Source organism: Dermacentor variabilis, chromosome 6 (assembly GCF_050947875.1).
Source record: "Dermacentor variabilis isolate Ectoservices chromosome 6, ASM5094787v1, whole genome shotgun sequence".
In the NCBI taxonomy this organism is placed as follows: Eukaryota; Metazoa; Arthropoda; class Arachnida; order Ixodida; family Ixodidae; genus Dermacentor; species Dermacentor variabilis.
Window position 1 is genome coordinate 179,444,819 of NC_134573.1, and position 12,862 is coordinate 179,457,680.

At 46.0% G+C, this 12,862-nt stretch overlaps 1 protein-coding gene across 5 annotated transcripts in view; it reads right to left on the reverse strand.

Moving 5' to 3' along the window:
- Srrm1 (Serine-arginine repetitive matrix 1) overlaps positions 1-12,485 on the reverse strand; it is an 83,255-nt gene extending 70,770 nt beyond the window's left edge. For 4 of the 5 annotated variants that reach the window (XM_075696997.1, XM_075696993.1, XM_075696992.1 and 1 more), the window contains exons 1-4: positions 12,381-12,485; positions 11,742-11,831; positions 11,535-11,660; positions 6,475-6,645 (exon numbers count right to left, since the gene is read on the reverse strand). In XM_075696997.1, the coding sequence (XP_075553112.1) occupies positions 6,475-6,645; positions 11,535-11,660; positions 11,742-11,831; positions 12,381-12,404 (411 nt within the window). In that variant the 5' untranslated portion in view covers positions 12,405-12,485. Of the gene's footprint in view, positions 1-6,474; positions 6,646-11,534; positions 11,661-11,741; positions 11,832-12,317 lie in introns of all 5 variants that reach the window. The other variant, XM_075696994.1, reaches the window with a different exon arrangement.
- Positions 12,486-12,862: the final 377 nt, after the last annotated feature.

The window sequence follows — 12,862 nt, forward strand, 5'->3', positions numbered from 1 at the left end:
CAATCCACTTGCATAGTGCGGCTGGCAAAGCCCGCTTCAGCCGCCCGGTCGGCGTCATTGCAGGCTCACCTGAGCGGATCCAGTCTGCGTAACATCGCTTGACAGCGTCCTTGAACAGCTTGTTCACGCAAACACCTATAGGCTGCAGCTGAGACATCATCCCAACCGGGATAACGCCAAGTTCAGTACCGTATTCACACAACATCCTCTTTAATGAGTCAGCCAAATGGCAACGAAATGCATCCAGCATGAGGATGGACAGGAACGACAACAGTGTGCCGGGCTGCCTACACCAGATGGACTTTATCCAGTCGAGCACAAGATTCTTGTTCATCCAGCCTTTCCCATGGCATCTCACGACTACATGTTTTGGCACCTCCTCACCTTTAGGCACTGTCTTGCACTTGAAGATAACATGGGGCGGAAGCTTGTATCCATCTGCCATGCACGACAACATGACGGTAACTCACATTTTCTCGTTGCCAGTGGACTGGACATAAACTTGTTTAGAGCCCTTTCCTGCACGGTGAAGGGTGATGGCATGTCCAGATAAACCAGTGTTTGGTCAGCATTGCCGATTTGCCCTAGCTGGAAGTTCTTGGAGTTGCACAGTGAAATAATGTGGCACTGGAAAACCACAAGCAGCTCTTCGAACGATTTGGTCAGCTTTTGTGAAATCGAAGTTCGGCGGCGTAAGGAAAAACCATCACGGCACATGTAGCGATAAATCCAGTGCTTATTCACTTTGAAGGCGGAACTCGGTAGCCCTTTTTCTTTTGCAAGCTCCTTAGCTTTTGCCTGCATAAGGTCCACGCTCACAGCTAGATGCGCGGCTCGCTGTTGGTGTACTAACTCCATCAGGGCGAGTTCGATTTCCAAGAATGTCCCACTCTTCAGGCCGCGAAAGCTTCTTCGCGTTCCACTGCGCGCGAAAAGCGCTTCCTTCTGTCCACGCCATCTGCGAATGCTTCCCTAGTAGAGGCCCAACTGCCTCCCGGCCACACTCTTGCCAATGTCCTGTGCGGCTAAAATAACCTTTCTCTTGAAAGCAGCAGAGTACTGTTTTTGTGGTCCAGACATTCATTGCAGAATAAAGAAGATGGACTTCGCGAAGCATGGTTTGCACGTGTGCTGCCAAGGTGCGCACTCAACAATAATGAAACTGAAAGAAACGATGCTGTAGTCACGCAGCAATAACGAAACCAAAAATTCTAGCCCAAATTTCTGACTGAAATTTTTGTTCAGATTTGCATATACAGTAAAAGCTCGTTAATTCGCACCTCGTTAATTCGAATTTTCGAATAATTCGAACTAATCGGCACGGTCCGGCCATGCTCCATAGAGCCCCATGTATTGAAAAGCTCGTTAATTCAAATGCTAATCCGGTCCGCCACGGATAATTCGAACTGCGCGCCGCCGTAGCCAGCTTGCAGTCTCTGCTGTTAAGCGACAGATGGCGCGACATACACTATCATCATCGCGTGTTTTTAGGGGGCTGCACTTGCGTTTATTCGCAAATGCTCTGCCGCATCGTCATGGACAGCAGGATACGCAGTGCGTTCGGCGACAACCGCGAGACCGGCCATTCTCTCCGTCGCCTATGCGATCAGAACGTCGAAGCCTAAAAGTGCGCCGTTGCTCGCTTTTGTTCTGTACGCGTCCGTCGCAGACTGACACTGCTCGCGTGCCGCGATGTCGTCACGTGGAAAGTATCGTGCCAAAACGTTGAAGGATAAATTAGAAATTCTGCGGGAAGTTGATGCAGGGAAACTGAGCAAGAACGAAATTGCAAAGAAGCACGATATACCGAAAAGCACGCTGTCGACATACATCCAGAATAAGAGGACGATTGAGGACTCTTACGAGGCTGAAACTTTCGGCAAGGATCGGAAAAGGCTTCGGACAGCTAAGCACCTGGACCTGGAGGCAGCGTTGCTCACATGGATCAAGGAAAAACGGAGCCAGGAGATCCCATTGAGTGGCCCCATTATCGTAGCGAAAGCGGCTGATTTCGCGCAACGTCTGAACGTCTCCGACTTCGCCGCTTCGGACGGATGGTTTCACCGCTTCAGAGACAGGCATGACCTCGTTTTCCGCAGTGTGTGCGGCGAAGCCAAAGCCGTAGACGCAGAAACCTGCACCGTGTGGCGGAATGGTGCGCTACTAGACCATCTGAACAGGTACGCACCATCCGATATTTTCAATGCCGACGAGACTGCCTTGTTTTTTAAACTCTTACCGGACAAAACGATCACGTACAAGGGGGACGTGTGCGCAGGCGGCAAGCGCAGCAAAGAGCGCATGACGGTGTTGCTCGGGGCGAACATGACTGGAACAGAGAAGCTCCCCCTGTTTGTGATAGGGAAGTCACAGAAACCTCGATGTTTTAAGAACATCCGCACGCTGCCGGCCGACTACGCAGCAAATAAGAAGGCCTGGATGACGGGCGAGCTTTTCAAGCAGTGGCTGAGGAAACTCGACCGAAAATTTGAGCTTGCCAAGAGGCAGATTCTCCTCCTCGTCGACAACTGCTCCGCGCACAAGGTGGAAATAGAATTGAGAGCCATTGAGCTCGTTTTTCTTCCGGCTAACACCACCGTGGCTCTTCAGCCTATGGATCAGGGCGTTATAAAGAATTTGAAAAGTTTTTATAGACGTCACATTCTTGAGAAGTTGCTCCTGTGCTCTGATAATGAGAAAAGCTATACCGTAACTCTGCTCACAGCCCTGCACATGCTTGTGCGTGCCTGGAATCAGGTAACCACAGAAACCATTGCAAATTGTTTCCGCCACTGTGGTTTCGGAGCCCTTAACGCAGACGCTAATGAAGTTGAAGAGGACGTCCGCGCTCCACTTCATGTACGGGAGGTGCTCTGCGATACGGACTTCAGCGACTACGTGAATGTCGACAGCTGCGCCGCGGTCTGCGGTGCCGTGACCGATGATGAAATCATCGCCCAAGTCATCGGTGAAGACGAAGAACCGGCCGTGGACGATGACGACGCGAATGATGAAGATGATGATGTTGGTGAAACACCGGTACGACATTCGTTGGCACAGGTGATGGACGGACTGAATCACGCCTGTCTTTTCTTCAGTTTCGAAGAAGGCGAAGACGATGCTTTTCGGCTCATTCGAGCTCTGGAAGATAAAGCGACAGCGATCGCTTTCAGAGGAAAAAAGCAAAAAACCATTACGGACTTTTTTTCCAAATAAAAGTACCCAGAGTTGCTGTACTTTTTTTTTTGTCATCAGATGTGGCCTTTTCTTAATCACTTTCGTTAGTTCGAATTTCGGTTAATTCGAACTCGTTAAGTGTCCCTGTGAAATTCGAATTAACGAGCTTTTACTGTAGTACGAGGCGAAAATTTCGGACGCTAATAATAATAATAATAATAATAATAGTAATAATAATAATAATAATAATAAAAAACCTCGTATTATGCGCGGGTTTTTACGGTAACTTTAGGGGTGTGTGAATACTTGAAATTTTCGAATAACGAATCGAATAGTGTCTTTTTCGTAATTGCAAATAGTTGTCGAATACTTTAAAATGTCAACAGTGCCCAAATAAGCATAAAATTTGAGCAAAAGTACGGTAAGTTTTCATCCCCATCGCATAGTAAGGACATAAAACTCTACAACTTGTATAGTGGAGCAGGCTTCATCACTTAGGTGGCCATACTTTACAGGCTGTACAGCAATCATCCATGCTCTCTGAAGAATCCTGTGCATATGATGAAGCTACTTGTTTGCTCTTAATGCTTCATTTGTGATTTTAATAAGCAACGATTAATAACATACTATGTAATGTCAAAAACTTGCTAACATTAAGAATATTTGGATGTGAGAATTGTTTTATAGTATTTGTCACAATGGCTATTCATTATTCAAAAAATTTCAAAAACTATTTGATATGTGCTTCAATTCGTACTTGATTTGGTCTCAAAAATCACTATTCATACAACCCTACTTGTATCATGACATCACTCAGCTTAAGAAGCACCAACACATACCGTATAGTGCGGAATAGAGGTCGAGGTTTTTTTTCAAAAAAATGCTACTGAAAGGTCACCCCTCGACTTACATACCTGCCCTTGGCACAACCTGAATTATCGTCTGGCAACATGTAGGAGGGCAGATCTTTTGACATCTGCATCGTTATCGCCTCCATGTTAATGTGGCCTACAAAGTTGGACCGATGCCATCTTCCCTTTTTGTGGAGCAATCGTTTCTGGCGTTAGCTAACTTCCCGACAACCCACAACATGAGTACAAATACTTGACGTCAGCTCACCGCGGCATTTAAAAAGAAAGTTGAAATGCATGGGAACATGTCCGCCCAGTGGCAATTTGGCGTCTCGGAAAAAAGCGTTTGGTACTGGTGAATGCAGAAAGTCAAGCTGTCTGCCTGCAATGCGCGGAAGACGTCCTTTCGTGGGTGCCATGCAGTGCACCCGGAGCTCGAAGACAAGGCGGCTTATTTTGTCCGCGAGCATAGTGCCAGATCTTTGCCAGTGACAGCGGAACTCATCCGCATCAAAGCTATCGAGATTGCCCGAGAATCCGGACTGCCCAAGGAACAATTCAAGGGCTCCATTTACTGGGTTCGTCGCTTCATGCGACACAAGGGATTCACACTTCGACGGCGCACATCAATCTGCCAGAAGCATACGAGGAGAAGCTGGTCGAATTCCAATGCTATGTTATCCGTCTCCGGGAGCAGCATGGCTACATGCTAGGAGAGATCGGCAACACTGATGAAATGCCGGTGTGGTTCGACATGCCGTCGCCCACCACAGTGTGCGAACGCGGCGCAAGTCAAGCTTCTTTCTACGGGGAATGAGAATTCACGCTTCACTGTGATGCTCGCGTGTACTGCAGACGGCAGAAAGCTGCGCCCATACATAATCTTCAAGAGGAAGACACTGCCGAAGGAGGCTTTTCCGCGGGATGTTGTTGTTCGCGTGAATGAAAAGGGCTATATAGATGGGGCCCTCAGGCTCAATTGGATCAAGACCGTCTAGAATCGGCGACCCGGCGCACTCCTGCAGTGTCCAAGCATGCTCATCTTGGATGCATTTTGCGGGCATTTGATCGAAGGTGTAAAGCAGGCACTCCGCGATGGGAGGACGGAGCTAGCCGTCATTCCGGGAGGCATGACGCCAACACTTCCGCCACTGGATGTCGCGCTCAACAAGCCCTTTAAAGACCATGTCCGTGAACAGTATAATCAGTGGATGGCCAACGACAACCCGACGACCCCAACCGGCCGGCTGTGCAGGCCGCCTCTCGCCCCTGTGGCCACATCGGTGTCGCAGGCTTGGCGCTCGCTGCCCAACAATATGGTGGTGCGGGCATTCAAGAAGTGTTGCAATGGCAACTCCTTGGACGGCACAGAGGATGACATGTTGTGGGACGCAGCCAGTGAAAAGCAGTCGTCTTCGGACGAGAGTTCACACAGCTCAAGCGAATGAGCAGGTGACGAGTATGGCGGCACCACTAAATAAAACGAAGTTTTGTGCTTTATAATTTTTATGTTGACTTCATTGCTTCAATGTAAGGGGGTCGACCTATATTCCGCATTATACGGTAGTTTCGAAGCTATGCTATGTGCTTTTCACACACACACTGGATCTGGAGTCACTGACATTCAGAGAGCGATATTCGGCGACATCATGTAGCAGTAAGATCGGGTATGATAATGTTGCTCTTAAACAAATGAACAGAATGCTGTGGACGTTTCTTCTGGCTACATTCAGGCAGCTACAGTAATCACAGGAGTGCACTGAGACAGTGTACCATGATGTTGCATGAGCTGTGTGCTGAAGACACTGTCTTCAGCACACAGCCAGCTCTTGTCACATTGGCGTACCCTTGTGCCTCAATGGTCAACCAATCAACAATGTTTACCCTAGTGATGCCATATGCATGACCCTGCTGGCATTGCAACGTGTGAAAGGACAAACCATGACGGACTGCATTTTGCATGGGATTGTTTTTACAATTTGTGACTCCCTGCAGCACATAGCCCTGCTATGTTCGCAAAATTCCGTTCGACATTCTGCTATGTTCAGCATTCTGTACACGATACATGTGTTATACATGCACATGTTAGAGGTGACCTAGGGGCCCTTTAATAAAGTTTGACATAGTCAGGTGTTTTAAAATGCCTTAGAGAGAGGGAGAGAGAAGGGGGGTCTCTCAAATGCACAATATTGCTTGAAAATCATATAAGTTCACTTTTACGAAAAGCACAGCAACAGATTGAACAACCATTCGGCACTTGCAAAAATAATCTAGAGAATTTGTTTTACTCAAGTTAAAGAAAAAATGGCTCTGGAGATTTTTGGCACTGTGCGTGTGATGGCTGCTATGCCATGAATAGGCGGCTGCAGGATTTAGCTTGCAAAATTTTCTTTTTACTGCAATGCTCACACGACTTGAAACAAGAAAACCGCAATGCTGAACTGACCTGGCGCCTCCTGATCTCAGCCTTTTTCTCCTCAAGGATCTCGGCAGGAATGCCACCAACAGTCTCCTGTGCACTGAGCAGGAGGCTCCACAGCTCACCCATGAAGTCACGGGCATTCTTGCCATTCAGGAAGCCTGTCAGGTTGATCTGCATCATCCGTGGGTCTGGGTGCTGGAAAGGGAGAGAGACAGGCCAGGCCCAAACATCATCACAAACCATCCCTTCCCTGCGATTTGGCCCCAAGGATAACAGAAACTACGTGAAGCTTCAACTACAAAAAGTAGACTGCAATGAAGTGCTAACTTGAGCTAACTGGTACAAGTTGCATAAAAAAAATGTGTAACAGTGCAAGATACAGGACATATGAAGGAATGCTTCGTCCGTCTCCTTCTTATGTCCTGTGCCTTCCGATGTTACTTACTTTTTATGCAAGGGTAGACTAAGAGCTAAGTAACTGGCTGACATGCCTATACAACTTGTGCTTTTAATTTTAGCACCAACATATAGAGATCTGTAAGCAAATGCTTTGTCTAGCTAATGAGTGCAACAAACTAAAAAGACAACTGTTCTCTTTGAAAATTTTGAAACACAGGTTGTGGAGCTGTAGGGGGCACGCTATTACAGTCGTGCACAACCGTGAGGTCAATATTTATGACAGCTTTTGTGACCCATTATTAAACCACAGGCTGGTCTTCAAGAAGTCAACTAAACATAGAGAGGAGTGAGTCAACTAAACATAGAGAGGAAAGTACTGCTGTACAATAAGCCCAATTCATGATGTTCCAACCCCAGATGCTATGAAACTGTTAACAGAATATATTAAAATAGAACAGCACGCAAACATTCCACTACTGCTCAACAAGGATACATAGTACAGAAGTTTCTTCTCAATATCCCCCATGCCTAAGAATGAGTGATCAATGATACTTGCATTATTTAGACTGGAAATGTTAATGGTAAGCAAGCACTCTGAAAGTAATTAAAGAACATTCTTAAAAGTCAGTACTTGTAAGTATTCAGGCAGATTTATTGGCCTCACAGCAAAGCCAGCAATCTTCTTACTGGCAATAGACCAGAGCACAAATGTGTGCCTTCTGACAATTGCCAAGAGTACACATATTAAAAGGACACTAAAGGTAAAGATTGTCAAGCCAGACTGACACATCAGTGTTTTCAAACAACCAACATGTTGCCGTCACTGAGACCAAAGCTAGTGCAATCTAGTAATTTACACACATGATCGAGGTAGGGCACACCCCGCCGGCAGAATGGGAGCAAACTCTCTCTGGTGTACACTGTTGTGGCGGACTTTCTAGCATTGCAGATGAAAATAAAAGAAAATGCAACCAGTAAACTAATTTTATCAAAAAATGCAATTGAGCACTGTTACACTACCGCCTGACAGCACTGCAAGTTGCACCTAGCTCACGGAAGCATACGACATCATGCTGAAAAGGCCCCTCACCACGTCTGGCCATTTTGAACTGACAAGCACAGTGGGCACATGCACGCTGATGATCGTGTCTACTAAGTATTAAGTATTACATCGCTACGCGCTGCGGAAAGAGCTGAAATTTCAAACCGAATTCTGTTTGCCCTTCTGCTCGCAAGTGCCATGCTGCCAGCCGGAGAGTGGACGTATATCGCGCAAGTGCACGTACATACATTGTACTGCTGTGACGTCGCTCGCAGTGAAACGTGACTTCGAGAATTATTCAAGGCAACATCTGTTATTTGTGTAATCTGTTGCTTCAATAGACGAATTAAAGTTTACAGAAATAATAACGCACACAAGCTGAATGTCTGTGTGTTGTTTTACTTTGCACCACAGCAACTGTTTTGTCTGCTTGTTCCCACTTCGTGCAGTCGCACGCGCAGACAATGAAAGTATGTCATTTTCTACTGTGTTCCAGCGCGTGATAATGCTCTATGAACTGCTTGTGTCTGCCTTAGTATTTGCATAGTACTGACTTACCGCTAGCCAGGTGTTCTTGTGCAAAGCACACAAAATCATGTGCTGCGCGAAACAAAACAAACGCAACAGCTCGCGCGCGACGCTGTCAGTGAAAGTGCGCCGCGTAACAAAAAAGTGAGGAAAAAAAAATAAGGAACTAAATGAAGGCGGGGCCCTTGTCGTATGCGTCACACAATCCCAGAGCTCAGGTATGGGAGAACCCAGGGAAGGAACTTTGCTTGCGGAGGCTAGACAGGGCAAGCGGAGAGGATGTCTCTTGGCAGTGGCTCTCCTTCTGAAATCGTGTTCGCGGCACTGAAGTATTTCTATCTTGGCTATTAATGAACAAATTTGAAAAATTCTTGCGGCACAACGCTTCCTAGAGGGCACGTAACAGCTTCCAATGTATAACCGAATTTGCTATGTGGCCTGGTGAGGGGCCCTTAACTAAAAATGCTAAAAGTGCAGTGTAATGTCCCTTGCTCTCCTTAGCCAATTTTTCCCTGTCTGTGGAAACAATATCACAAAGAGCATTTGGATGCCACTATTTGACAAGACCTGGTGCAGTAGATTGATGTCCTGCTACTTTGTGTTGCCACTCTGTAAACACTACTTAGGTGTACCCTCCTCATTAAATGTGCTGCTCTCTGACTAAACACAAAAATTGCACAGTATGCTCCGACAGAGTGCTGGCACAAGGCCATAAATGCTTCATACTAAGATTCATAGAAGGAAACCTGGCACTCATGCATAAGCATACTAACTCTACAGAAATTAGGTCACTATAAAGATGATGAAAAGCATCTGGATTTGTCTAAACTTTATCCTAATGCCTTACAACCCTCTTACTTCTGGTATTATTAACATTCTTGAAGCTGATTTATCTTTGCAATTTCACTGTAGGTCAGTGATTTATCTCCCTTAGCCTCTTACTGTTGCCATATTTTACTTTGATCAGAACATTGCAGAACAAAGAATAGCTTACGATGTCAAAAATAATATATACATACTTATTAAGTGTGTTGCTGCCCGAGCATTGTCTGGAGACGGACACTATGGTTTACTTATCTGCTTGAAGTTATATGACAAAATAAAGTGGCTATGAATGTTTGATTAACTGCTACAAGGAAACATACAATGCAAACACACTTCCTAAGTCAGCCTCAAATAAAAGTAAATGTTGCTGCTTTTCCAGATTTTCCTCTTCCAACAGTAGTCCAATGGAGGATGTCTCTGATATCTGGGCTCTGATGAAGACTGTTGTCGAAACATTGGCTACAGAGACATCCTTTGTTCAAGCACTGTTGAATCACTTTGTCACCATTCTCCTGTGAATTTCTTTTTTATTCCCTGTATTAACATACTATGAAATTCATGCCTATGCCTTGCCCAAACCCTGAGAGAGCATGGCTAGAGGATGGCATGAAAAATTTCTCGCAAGAATGATGCACAGTTGCTGTACAGTGAAGTCTACTGTTAAAGGGAACACACTAATGTGTGGCTCTCACTCTGCTGGCACTGTAGCTGCAAATGTCTGCTGATGCTATGTCAATACACTGCACAGATGTGTAGGAAAGTGCCAGCGCCACCAACCACAAATCTACTGCAAAGCCCAGGAATTGTGCACTTGCCAGAAAGCGTATTTCGTGCATGTTCGATGCTCATGTGTCCCTTTAAGCAGTGGATCATACTGTACATGTTTCTCCATTCATGGTTGATTGTATTTGAAGATGAGTGCCACTTAACTGCAGTTTCAATTACGATTATGTCATAACTTGGCCGAGAACAAACACTCCAGAACTGCCAGTCCATCAGCTAAGCCCTGACAATGTATATCTTTAATGTCCCTTTAAAACAAAGTCAATGAGCGCAAGAAACATACACAGTGCTACAAGTGAGTTCAAGCATCAAGAGCTGTAAGAAGCATACAGGTCACACTAGAAGTAGCCAGAAGCGACTCCAGGACATGATGCAAGGCTCTCCTTGCACCTCGGCACTAAGGAGACTGGGGAACATGTATTTGCCAATTAGTATCACACTTGTAGTATCGCAGACCATGTTCTTGAATTGGAGTGGAAACATTGCGCCCACTAGCAAGTTTCTTTCATAAAGACCTCTTTGGCTGATTTGGCAAACATGCCTACACTGTGAGTGCCTTCTTCAACAGTGAATATCCAAAAATGCAAACAGGCCAAGTAGTGCAAGAGGAGCCCTGCCACATGCCACAAGCAACAATGCAAGTTTTGTGCAGTGTGGCCTGTGTACTTTTCACGGCGTGTGTACACAATCCTGCATTTTGTGCAAAGCTAACCTTTGCCTCACTGCAAGCTCCTTCAAAGGAGTGCAGCTATAGATGCTGATTCTAGCTTCCTGGTCTTTTTCATTTAAGCCAGTGTCATAACAGCAGCAGTGTTTGGGCAACCAGCACACTTGAGCGAAAGAACAGCGCGGCCTTAGCGTGCGCAGAGCACAGTCAGGCCACACTGGGAAAGAGAACCATTACCACCTGAGATGTGCACCACCTGTGTGAAGGCCGGAAACAAGAGGCGCGCCGTGGCCAAAAGCAGACATAGCCTAAAAAGACTGAACAAAGGCTACGTAAGGGCAACGCTTTCTATTGCCTCCCCCACCAGACGAGTACATACATGGGCATTTCGGGTCCAAAGGAACCTTAGTTTGGATGCAAGAGGTCCTTAGCTGTGAATGTGCTGGACTGAAAGATTCAACAGATCGCGTTAGTTTGTTTCAGCTCCAGGAAACAGCTGGTGGGCTGCCCCTTCACACAAAAATATCTACATCTGTCAGCATCACCTACCAACATCTTCCCTGCTAGGAGCTACTGTAACTGAGCCTTACAGCAAACTTCTACCAAAACGTCAAGTGCAATGAAGAACGGGAATATGAAGGAGACGTTCCTGTACTACCATAAAACTGTCGTATCTTACAAAAAACACTTTATTTTGCATTACTTAGGCTCACATTCACTATGAGGCATTACTATGACATTAAACACAACTACAGATAACGTTCATACGTTCAGTTTTCACATTTAACCTCATTAAAAGGACCCGCAAGTACTCATGCCTGTAACCAGCTTTTGACCAACCTTGTCTGCCTCTAGTTGGTTAAAGACAAACTCGACCACGACTTCATCCTCCATCCCAAGTAAATCCGTTATCTTTCTCGTGATCCATGGCTTGATGGTGTCCAGGTTCACTTTGGTCATGTCAACCTACACGAAAATGAACACGTGTCAGCCGACATGTAGGCACAAAAATGAGCAAAAATGAAAAGAACCGCAACCTGAACTTACCCTCTTAGTGAGGACATCGTGAAATCTCAATTGCTTCAAGAGCTTTTTCTGTTTGTCAGTGAAGCGGTTATCTTGCTCTGCGCTCGTCCCCTGTAAACAAAGCAGCAACACACTGAAAAACCCAGATTGAAAAGCACATTACAGCGGTAGGCCAACAGTGAAGGCGAGCCTAACTTTGGCACAACATGCGCGTCAGGTAACGTAACCGTCACGACACCAACCATTGCACTTTTCATAAACGTTTTGTCGAAATACGGTCGATTCTAGTGCCCGCCTGCGAACACTGGCGGGCCAAATTCGAAGCTTCCGAGTATGTCACCATTTTTCGAACATACGAATAGATGCGACTTATTACTTTTCAAAATGAATTCGCCCACGTTTATTGCACAGGTAACCACAGTAAGCCAGCTATACATCGCTGAAGTCATCGTTAAAGTTAAACGAATTTACTCGCACGTCGACGACGCAACGTAGTGCCTCAGTGGTTAGGCCTAGCCGTTCTGCTGCACAGGCCAAATTGTCAGCGTAACAACACCAGCTAGACGGTCTACCTAAAAGTAATTTTAACGATACTACCTTTGGAAACATTTCTTGACCGTGTGATCACGAGAAACTGTTCGTGAAATTGGAAACACTTACGCGAAAAAACCCGGCATCGGTCATTGTTTTCAGTCACGACGGCTACAGCGCATTGTTGGTTGACGACATGAGAAATATACCGCGCTGAGCCGGTTTCTCCAGACCCTGCTCTCGAGAAACACGAAACCGAAATCAAAATAAACGGTGTGCGCTGGTTCACTCACACACATATTTAGACACGTATATGTGTATAATTATTTCATACAAACAATTAAGAAAAAACTATGTGGTTACCAAACGGCGTATTGCAAGACAATTAATTTATCGTTGCTCGTATACAGCTCCTGTTGGACGGTAGCTGCTGACGCATTGGCAAGCAGGGGTTCGAGGGGAGCTAGTTCTTCGCTCCGGATTGCTTCATCAAACTCTAGGCCGTCCAGCAGGTCCACGACGCCGCCAGGAAACTCAACCTCCCGGTTCCGTCGTGGGAAACGCCCACTCCAAGAAAGCCCAAAGCTCGTGGCCTGCAGGACCTCGAATAA